At 59.5% G+C, this 10,900-nt stretch overlaps 1 protein-coding gene across 1 annotated transcript; it reads right to left on the bottom strand.

The window, feature by feature from the left end:
• Positions 1 to 534: 534 nt before the first annotated feature.
• LOC144491294 (rap guanine nucleotide exchange factor 3-like) lies at positions 535 to 10,078 on the bottom strand (the record flags this gene model as incomplete). The annotated part of the gene is made up of 6 exons (XM_078208969.1): positions 535 to 617; positions 1,033 to 1,183; positions 3,970 to 4,048; positions 5,215 to 5,303; positions 7,738 to 7,847; positions 9,932 to 10,078. Coding segments are annotated over 6 exons (659 nt in total), but the record flags the coding sequence as incomplete, so codon positions are not given.
• Positions 10,079 to 10,900: the final 822 nt, after the last annotated feature.

Here is a 10,900-nt window from a genome sequence, read left to right as displayed (position 1 = left end):
ACCTCCCCATCTCTCCCTCCCCATCTCTCTCCCTCTCCTCCCTCCCTCTCCCTCCTCCCCACCATCTCCCCTCCCTCCCCATCTCCTCCCTCCCCATCTCCCTCCTCCCCCATCTCCCTCCTCCCTCCCCATCTCCCTCCCCATCTCTCTCCTCCCCATCTCTCTCCCTCCCCATTCTCTCCCTCCCATCTCTCTCCCTCCCCACTCTCCCCTCCCCCCATCTCTCTCCCTCCCCATCTCTCTCCCTCTCCCTCCCTCCCCTCTCCCTCCCTCCCCATCTCTCTCCCTCCCCATCTCTCTCCCTCCCCATCTCTCTCCCTCCCCATCTCTCTCCCTCCCCATCTCTCTCCCTCCCCATCTCTCTCCCTCCCCATCTCTCTCCCTCCCCATCTCTCTCCTCCCCATCTCTCTCCTCCCTCTCCATCTATCTCTCTCCTTCTCTCCCTGTCTCCCTCTCCCTCTCCCTCTCCCCCTCTCCCTCCCTCTCTCCCCTGCTCAGCCCCCGATGAGCGTGATGGTTTCCTCTTCACTTACTGTCTGGGTTTCCTCTTGTCTGGAACCCCATCCTTCGCCAGGTAACTCAAATCCGAGTCTCCTGTAACCATCGCGTCCAACTCCTTATTGGCAGAGGCAGAAAGGGGGCAACAGAAGACCAAGAGGTCGGGGGGGTGGGGGGAGAAAGGCAAAAGGTCATGAAGACATAAGCAACACGGACTCTCCCCCGCCCCCTCGCCCTACACACCCCCCGCCCACCTTCCCCCCGTGGGAGCGAGTCCCACATTCTCCCCCCACTCCCCCCCGTGGGAGCGAGTCCCACATTCTCCCCCCCGTGGGAGCGAGTCCCACATTCTCCCCCCCCCGTGGGAGCGAGTCCCACATTCTCCCCCCATGGGAGTGAGTCCCACATTCTCCCCCCCGTGGGAGCGAGTCCCACATTCTCCCCCCATGGGAGTGAGTCCCACATTCTCCCAGTATCCTGCTTTGCGATCCCTCCCTTTACGCTGATCCTCGCTCCTGTGGTGGGGGTCTCACCTCTAGTAGGCGTGAGGCTGCGGGGACATCCAGTAGCTGTCTACCAAGGAGGGCCACCCACTGAGTCACCAGGTGCACAACCTTCTGTTTCTTCACCAGTGAGTAAGTTGTTCTCTCCGTCTCCGAACCCCCAGAGGGCTCAGCCTGGTAGGTAAAAATTAGTCAAGGAATCCCTCCCACAGTGCGGCGCTCCCTCAGCACTGACCCTCCCACAGTGCAGCGCTCCCTCAGCACCGACCCTCCCACAGTGCGGCACTCCCTCAGCACCGACCCTCCCACAGTGCGGCGCTCCCTCAGCACTGACCCTCCCACAGTGCGGCGCTCCCTCACCTTCCCACAGTGCGGCGCTCCCTCAGCACTGACCCTCCCACAGTGCGGCGCTCCCTCAGCACCGACCCTCCCACAGTGCGGCGCTCCCTCAGCACTGACCCTCCCACAGTGCGGCGCTCCCTCAGCACTGACCCTCCCACACAGTGCGGCGCTCCCTCAGCACTGACCCTCCCACAGTGCGGCGCTCCCTCAGCACTGACCCTCCCACAGTGCGGCGCTCCCTCAGCACTGACCCTCCCACACAGTGCGGCGCTCCCTGAGCACTGACCCTCCCACAGTGCGGCGCTCCCTCAGCACCGACCCTCCCACAGTGCGGCACTCCCTCAGCACCGACCCTCCCACAGTGCGGCGCTCCCTCAGCACTGACCCTCCCACAGTGCGGCGCTCCCTCACCTTCCCACTGTGCGGCGCTCCCTCAGCACTGACCCTCCCACAGTGCGGCGCTCCCTCAGCACCGACCCTCCCACAGTGCGGCGCTCCCTCAGCACTGACCCTCCCACAGTGCGGCGCTCCCTCAGCACTGACCCTCCCACACAGTGCGGCGCTCCCTCAGCACTGACCCTCCCACAGTGCGGCGCTCCCTCAGCACTGACCCTCCCACAGTGCGGCGCTCCCTCAGCACTGACCCTCCCACACAGTGCGGCGCTCCCTGAGCACTGACCCTCCCACAGTGCGGCGCTCCCTCAGCACCGACCCTCCCACAGTGCGGCGCTCCCTCAGCACTGACCCTCCCACAGTGCGGCGCTCCCTCACCTTCCCACAGTGCGGCGCTCCCTCAGCACTGACCCTCCCACAGTGCGGCGCTCCCTCAGCACTGACCCTCCCACAGTGCGGCGCTCCCTCAGCACCGACCCTCCCACACAGTGCGGCGCTCCCTCAACACTGACCCTCCCACAGTGCGGCACCCCCTCAGCACTGACCCTCCCACAGTGTGGCGCTCCCTCAGCACTGACCCTCCCACAGTGCGGCGCTCCCTCAGCACTGACCTTCCCACAGTGCGGCGCTCCCTCAGCACTGACCCTCCCACAGTGCGGCGCTCCCTCAGCACCGACCCTCCCACAGTGCGGCGCTCCCTCAGCACCGACCCTCCCACAGTGCGGCGCTCCCTCAGCACTGACCCTCCCACAGTGCGGCGCTCCCTCACCTTCCCACAGTGCGGCGCTCCCTCAGCACTGACCCTCCCACAGTGCGGCGCTCCCTCAGCACCGACCCTCCCACAGTGCGGCGCTCCCTCAGCACTGACCCTCCCACAGTGCGGCGCTCCCTCAGCACTGACCCTCCCACACAGTGCGGCGCTCCCTCAGCACTGACCCTCCCACAGTGCGGCGCTCCCTCAGCACTGACCCTCCCACAGTGCGGCGCTCCCTCAGCACTGACCCTCCCACACAGTGCGGCGCTCCCTCAGCACTGACCCTCCCACAGTGCGGCGCTCCCTCAGCACCGACCCCCCCACAGTGCGGCGCTCCCTCAGCACTGACCCTCCCACAGTGCGGCGCTCCCTCACCTTCCCACAGTGCGGCGCTCCCTCAGCACTGACCCTCCCACAGTGCGGCGCTCCCTCAGCACTGACCCTCCCACAGTGCGGCGCTCCCTCAGCACCGACCCTCCCACACAGTGCGGCGCTCCCTCAACACTGACCCTCCCACAGTGCGGCGCCCCCTCAGCACTGACCCTCCCACAGTGCGGCGCTCCCTCAGCACTGACCCTCCCACAGTGCGGCGCTCCCTCAGCACTGACCCTCCCACAGTGCGGCACTCCCTCAGCACTGACCCTCCCACAGTGCGGCGCTCCCTCAGCACCGACCCTCCCACAGTGCGGCGCTCCCTCAGCACCGACCCTCCCACAGTGCGGCGCTCCCTCAGCACTGACCCTCCCACAGTGCGGCGCTCCCTCACCTTCCCACAGTGCGGCGCTCCCTCAGCACTGACCTTCCCACAGTGCGGCGCCCCCTCAGCACTGACCCTCCCACAGTGCGGCACTCCCTCAGCACCGACCCTCCCACAGTGCGGCGCTCCCACAGCACTGACCCTCCCACAGTGCGGCGCTCCCTCAGCACTGACCCTCCCACACAGTGCGGCGCTCCCTCAGCACCGACCCTCCCACAGTGCGGCGCTCCCTCAGCACCGACCCTCCCACAGTGCGGCGCTCCCTCAGCACTGACCCTCCCACAGTGCGGCGCTCCCTCAGCACTGACCCTCCCACAGTGCGGCGCTCCCTCAGCACTGACCCTCCCACAGTGCGGCGCTCCCTCAGCACTGACCCTCCCACAGTGCGGCGCTCCCTCAGCACTGACCCTCCCACACAGTGCGGCGCTCCCTCAGCACTGACCCTCCCACAGTGCGGCGCTCCCTCAGCACTGACCCTCCCACAGTGCGGCGCTCCCTCAGCACTGACCCTCCCACAGTGCGGCGCTCCCTCAGCACTGACCCTCCCACAGTGCGGCGCTCCCTCAGCACTGACCCTCCCACAGTGCGGCGCTCCCTCAGCACTGACCCTCCCACAGTGCGGCACTCCCTCAGCGCCGACCCTCCCACAGTGCGGCGCTCCCTCAGCACCGACCCTCCCATAGTGCGGCGCTCCCTCAGCACGAGGGAGTGGAAAGGATATTATTTGAAGATTATATTCTGCAGTTGTGAGATGGACATGAACACAGAATGTGTCAGAATAAAATCACCCAGGAAAATCTCTGTAAAAACCAAAAGATTATTCTTAAACATTGACATAACATCCACCCTCTCTCTCTCCCCCGTCTCCCCCAATCCCACCCTCTCTCTCTCCCCCGTCTCCCCCAATCCCACCCTCTCTCTCCTCCCGTCTCCCCCAATCTCACTCTCTCTCTCCCCATCTCCCCCAATCCCACCCTCTCTCTCCCCCCGTCTCCCCAAATCCCACCCTCTCTCTCTCCCCGTCTCCCTCAATCCCACCCTCCCTCTCTCTCCCCGTCTCCCTCAACCCCACCCTCTCTCTCCCCCCCGTCTCCCCCAATCCCACCCTCTCTCCCCCCCGTCTCCCCCAATCCCACCCTCTCTCTCCGCGTCTCCCTCAATTCCACCCTCTCTCTCTCTCCCCCCGTCTCCCCCAATCCCACCCTCTCTCTCCCCCCCGTCTCCCCCAATCCCACCCTCTCTCTCCGCGTCTCCCTCAATCCCACCCTCTCTCTCTCCCCCGTCTCCCTCAATCCCACCCTCTCTCTCTCCCCCGTCTCCCTCAATCCCACCCTCTCTCTCTCTCCCGTCTCCTTCAATCCCACCCTCTCTCTCTCTCCCCCGTCTCCCTCAATCCCACCCTCTCTCTCTCTCCCCGTCTCCCTCAATCCCACCCTCTCTCTCTCTCCCCGTCTCCCTCAATCCCACCCTCTCTCTCTCTCCCCATCTCCCTCAATCCCACCCTCTCTCTCTCTCTCCCCGTCTCCCTCAATCCCACCCTCTCTCTCTCCCCCGTATCCCTCAATCCCACCCTCTCTCTCTCTCCCCGTCTCCCTCAATCCCACCCTCTCTCTCTCTCCCCCGTCTCCCTCAATCCCACCCTCTCTCTCTCTCCCCCGTCTCCCTCAATCCCACCCTCTCTCTCTCCCCCGTCTCCCTCAATCCCACTCTCTCTCTCTCTCCCGTCTCCCTCAATCCCACCCTCTCTCTCTCTCCCCGTCTCCCTCAATCCCACCCTCTCTCTCTCTCCCCGTCTCCCTCAATCCCACTCTCTCTCTCCCCGTCTCCCTCAATCCCACCCTCTCTCTCTCTCCCCGTCTCCCTCAATCCCACCCTCTCTCTCTCTCCCCGTCTCCCTCAATCCCACCCTCTTTCTCTCTCCCCCGTCTCCCTCAATCCCATCCAGGCCATTCGACCCTAGTATTACCTGATGGGTCATTGTAGTCCGCATCCAAATTGATGGTTTCCAGGAGATATTCTAGAATCTTCTCCGAGGTACCGTACATCACAGTGTATCTGTCGAGATGGAGACTGAGACTTAAGCGACTTAGCAGATCTCTGCTATCACCCAATGCCCGTGGAATCTTACTGTGCACCCCGGCCCCCAAGCAAAGAAGGAGCCCTCCTCCAGCCCCCTACACCCCCCTCCCTATCTCTGTAACCTCCTCCAGCCCCCCTACACTCCCTCCCTATCTCTGTAACCTCCTCCAGCCCCCTACACCCCCTCCCTATCTCTGTAACCTCCTCCAGCCCCCTACACCCCCTCCCTATCTCTGTAACCTCCTCCAGCCCCCCTACACACCCCTCCCTATCTCTGTAACCTCCTCCAGCCCCCCTACACCCCCTCCCTATCTCTGTAACCTCCTCCAGCCCCCCTACACCCCCTCCCTATCTCTGTAACCTCCTCCAGCCCCCCTACACCCCCTCCCTATCTCTGTAACCTCCTCCAGCCCCCCTACACACCCCTCCCTATCTCTGTAACCTCCTCCAGCCCCCCAACACCCCCTCCCTATCTCTGTAACCTCCTCCAGCCCCCCTACACCCCCTCCCTATCTCTGTAACCTCCTCCAGCCCCCCTACACCCCCTCCCTATCTCTGTAACCTCCTCCAGCCCCATACAACCCTTTTTTTTAAAGTTTTACAGTTTATTTATTAGCGACACAAGTAAGGCTGACATTAACACTGCAATGAAGTTACTGTGAAAATCCCTCTAGTCGCCCACACTCCGGAGCCTGTTCGGGGTGACACTGAGGGAGAATTTAGCACGGCCCAATCCACCCTAACCCAGCCCCGTCTTTCAGACTGTGGGAGGAAACCGGAGCACCCGGAGGAAACCCACGCAGACACGGGGAGAACGTGCAGGCTCCACACAGACAGTGACCCGAGCCCCGGGGAATCGAACCCGGGGTTCCCTGGCGCTGTGAGGCAGCAGTGCTAACCCACTGTGCCACCGTGCTGCCCCTAAAGGACACTAAGGGACAATTTAGCATGGCCAATCCACCCTAACCTGCACATCTTTGGGACACTAAGGGACAATTTAGCATGGCCAATCCACCCTAACCTACACATCTTTGGGACACTAAGGGACAATTTAGCATGGCCAATCCACCCTAACCTACACATCTTTGGGACACTAAGGGACAATTTAGCATGGCCAATCCACCCTAACCTACACATCTTTGGGACACTAAGGGACAATTTAGCATGGCCAATCCACCCTAACCTACACATCTTTGGGACACTAAGGGACAATTTAGCATGGCCAATCCACCCTAACCTACACATCTTTGGGACACTAAGGGACAATTTAGCATGGCCAATCCACCCTAACCTACACATCTTTGGGACACTAAGGGACAATTTAGCATGGCCAATCCAACCAACCTACACATCTTTGGACACTAAGGGACAATTTAGCATGGCCAATCCACCCTAACCTACACATCTTTGGGACACTAAGGGGCAATTTAGCATGGCCCAATCCACCCTAACCTACACATCTTTGGGACACTAAGGGACAATTTAGCATGGCCAATCCCCCTAACCTGCACATCTTTGGGACACTAAGGGGCAATTTAGCATGGCCAATCCCCCTAACCTGCACATCTTTGGGACACTAAGGGGCAATTTAGCATGGCCAATCCCCCTAACCTGCACATCTTTGGGACACTAAGGGACAATTTAGCATGGCCAATCCACCCTAACCTACACATCTTTGGGACACTAAGGGACAATTTAGCATGGCCAATCCCCCTAACCTGCACATGTTTGGACACTAAGGAACAATTTAGCATGGCCAATCCACCCTAACCTACACATCTTTGGGACACTAAGGGACAATTTAGCATGGCCAATCCCCCTAACCTGCACATGTTTGGACACTAAGGAACAATTTAGCATGGCCAATCCACCCTAACCTACACATCTTTGGACACTAAGGGGCAATTTAGCATGGCCAATCCACCCTAACCTACACATCTTTGGACACTAAGGGACAATTTAGCATGGCCAATCCACCCTAACCTGCACATCTTTGGACACTAAGGGACAATTTAGCATGGCCAATCCACCTAACCTACACATCTTTGGACACTAAGGGACAATTTAGCATGGCCAATCCACCTAACCTACACATCTTTGGACACTAAGGGACAATTTAGCATGGCCAATCCACCCTAACCTGCACATCTTTCAGACTGTGGGAGGAAACCGGAGCAACCGGAGGAAACCCACGCAGACACGGGGAGAATGTGCAGACTCCGCACAGACAATGACCCCGAGCCCCGGGGAATCGAACCCCAGGCCCCTGGCGCTGTGAGGCAGCAGCGCTAGCCCACACTGTGACACCGTGCCCGCCGTCTCGTCCTTCTGAGCTCCAATGGGTTTCCAGGCCCCAACTTGCTCGATCTGACACTCGGGGTAGGAAGGATGTCTCAGCGGCGATACTCACTTGGCTGGGGAGGTTCCGTGTCCGGAAGCCTGGCCTGTTTGGGAACATTTCTCCATCACAAGGACGTCCTTCCCGTGTTCCTTCAGACGCACTGTGTTGGCCTCCACGTCCTGGGATCCCAAAGAGACCACGAGAGTGGTTATAAGAAAACTCATAAAATTCTAACAGGGTTAGACAGGGGTTAGATTCAGAAAGAATGTTCCCGATGGTGGGGGGAGTCCAGAACTAGGGGGGGTTATAGTTTGAGGATAAGGGGGTTAAGCCCTTTTAGGACTGAGGTGGGGAGAAATTTCTTCACCCAGAGGGTGGTGAATGTGTGGAATTCACTCCCACAGAAAGGAGCTGAGGCCAAAACGTGGTGTGATTTCCCAGAAGAAATTAGATATCACTCTTGGGGCTAAAGGGATCAAGGGATATGGGGGGAAAGGAGGGGAAAATCATGATATTGAATTTGATACTCAGCCGGGAATTCATAAAGAATGGCGGAGCAGGCTCGAAAGGCAGAATGGCCTCATCCTGCTTCTAGTTTTGATGTTTTTATGACACAAGAGGTTCGGCGAATCGGATACCAGAACTACAGCAAGGCTCGGGGACAGAGAGAGAGAGAGAGAGAGACAGAGAGAGAGAGAGACAGAGAGAGAGAGAGACAGAGAGAGAGAGAGAGAGACACAGAGAGAGAGAGAGAGACACAGAGAGAGAGAGAGAGACACACACACAGAGAGACAGAGGGAGAGAGAGACAGAGAGAGACACAGAGAAAAACAGAGAGAAACTGTTTCCCCAGGGGCAAGAGGGTTGGCTACCAGAGGGCGAGGGGGGGCCGGGGGTGGGGTGGGGTGTGGGGAGATGGGAGAATTTTATTCTGGAAAGGCAGCGAGTTGTTGTGATCTGGAAGGCGCGCCCTGACCGGGCGGCGGGAGCAGATTCAACAGCAACCCTCAAAAAGGGGGGAATCGGATACACACTGGATAGAGGGTAGAGGGGAGAGGGGGTGGGGGGAGAGGGAGATAATAGGATAGATGTTTCAAAGAGCTTGCACATGCTTGATGGGCTGAATGGGCTCCTGGGGGTGGGTGACAATGAGTGTGAGGGATTGGGGGAGTGAGGGTGAGAGAGTGGGTCTGGGAACAGTGACAGACACAGAGAGAGAGGGATTGGAGAGAGTGAGGGTGAGAGAGTGGGTCTGGGATTAGTGACAGACACAGAGAGAGAGGGATTGGAGAGAGTGAGGGTGAGAGAGTGGGTCTGGGAACAGTGACAGACACAGAGAGAGAGAGAGATTGGAGAGAGTGAGGGTGAGAGAGTGGCTCTGGGATTAGTGACAGACACAGAGAGAAGGGGATCGGAGAGAGTGAGGGTGAGGGAGTGGGTCTGGGAATAGTGACAGACACAGAGAGAGAGATTGGAGAGAGTGAGGGTGAGAGAGTGGGTCTGAGAATAGTGACAGACACAGAGAGAGGGATTGAGGAGGGAGTGAGGGTGAGAGAGTGGGTCTGGGAACAGTGACAGACACAGAGAGAGGGATTGAGGAGGGAGTGAGGGTGAGAGAGTGGGTCGGGGAATAGTGACAGACACAGAGAGAGAGGGATTGGAGGGAGTGAGGGTGAGAGAGTGGGTCTGGGAATAGTGACAGACACAGAGAGAGGGATTGAGGAGGGAGTGAGGGTGAGCGAGTGGGCCTGGGAATAGTGACAGACACAGAGAGAGAGAGTGAGGGTGAGAGAGTGGGCCTGGGAATAGTGACAGACACAGAGAGAGGGATTGAGGAGGGAGTGAGGGTGAGCGAGTGGGCCTGGGAATAGTGACAGACACAGAGAGAGAGAGTGAGGGTGAGAAAGTGGGTCTGGGAATAGTGACAGACACAGAGAGAGGGATTGAGGAGGGAGTGAGGGTGAGAGAGTGGGTCTGGGAACAGTGACAGACACAGAGAGAGGGGGATTGGAGAGAATGAGGGTGAGAGAGTGGGTCTGGGAATAGTGACAGACACAGAGAGAGGGATTGGAGAGAGTGAGGGTGAGAGAGTGGCTCTGGGATTAGTGACAGACACAGAGAGAGAGAGTGAGGGTGAGAAAGTGGGTCTGGGAATAGTGACAGACACAGAGAGAGAGAGTGAGGGTGAGAAAGTGGGTCTGGGAATAGTGACAGACACAGAGAGAGGGGGAATTGGAGGTTATTAACGGATGGTAAGGCCTTACCCTCAGGATGCGGTTAAAGTCTTGCTTGTCCACCCGCAGGAAGTGACAGTTATCCTCACCGAGGACGATGGTGGCCGAACGCGGAGCCTCGTTGACTAAGGCCAACTCCCCAAAATCGTCTTCCTCGTGTAGGGTGGTGACCAGACCCTGCGGGGGATGGGGGGGGGTTGCGAAGGGTCATCATTAGCTGTGACACTCACTCCCGCGCGCCCCGCTGTAACCCCTCCCTCCCCCCCTCGCGACACGCAGAGGATAAAGCGTGAGAGGGAGCGATGGTGATCAGAGCACAGGAAGATCCCGTGCCGCAAAACCATTGATGCTCAACCCTGCACAGAGTTGTAGCAACTGAAGCTGAGGCCATTCAGCCCCTCTCCTCCTCGCCCTCCGGCCTGTTACACAGGGACAGGAGGAGGCCATTCAGCCCCTCTCTCTCTCTTGAGCCTGTTACACAGGAACAGGAGGAGGCCATTCATCCCCTTCTCAATGCTGTCACACAGGAACAGGAGGAGGCCATTCAGCCCCTCTCCTCCTCCAGCCTGTTACACAGGGACAGGAGGAGGCCATTCAGCCCCTCTCTCTCTCTTGAGCCTCTTACACAGGGACAGGATGAGACCATTCAGCCCCTCTCTCTCTCTCGAGCCTGTTACACAGGAACAGGAGGAGGCCATTCAGCCCCTCTCCCCGAGCCTGTGACACAGGAACAGGAGGAGGCCATTCAGCCCCTTCTCAATGCTGTCACACAGGAACAGGAGGAGGCCATTCAGCCCCTCTCCTCCTCCAGCCTGTGACACAGGGACAGGAGGAGGCCATTCAGCCCCTCTCTCTCGAGCCTGTTACACAGGAACAGGAGGAGGCCATTCAGCCCCTCTCTCTCGAGCCTGTTACACAGGAACAGGGGAGGCCATTCAGGGAACGTGGGACTCGCTGCCTGTCAGGGTGGGAGAGGCAGCGGTGAGAACAATCTCTCAC

This window comes from Mustelus asterias, unplaced genomic scaffold (genome assembly GCF_964213995.1).
Source record: "Mustelus asterias unplaced genomic scaffold, sMusAst1.hap1.1 HAP1_SCAFFOLD_4947, whole genome shotgun sequence".
Taxonomy (NCBI): Eukaryota; Metazoa; Chordata; class Chondrichthyes; order Carcharhiniformes; family Triakidae; genus Mustelus; species Mustelus asterias.
The sequence above is the reverse complement of the archived record's forward strand: the minus strand, read 5'-3'. Positions and strand labels throughout refer to the sequence as shown.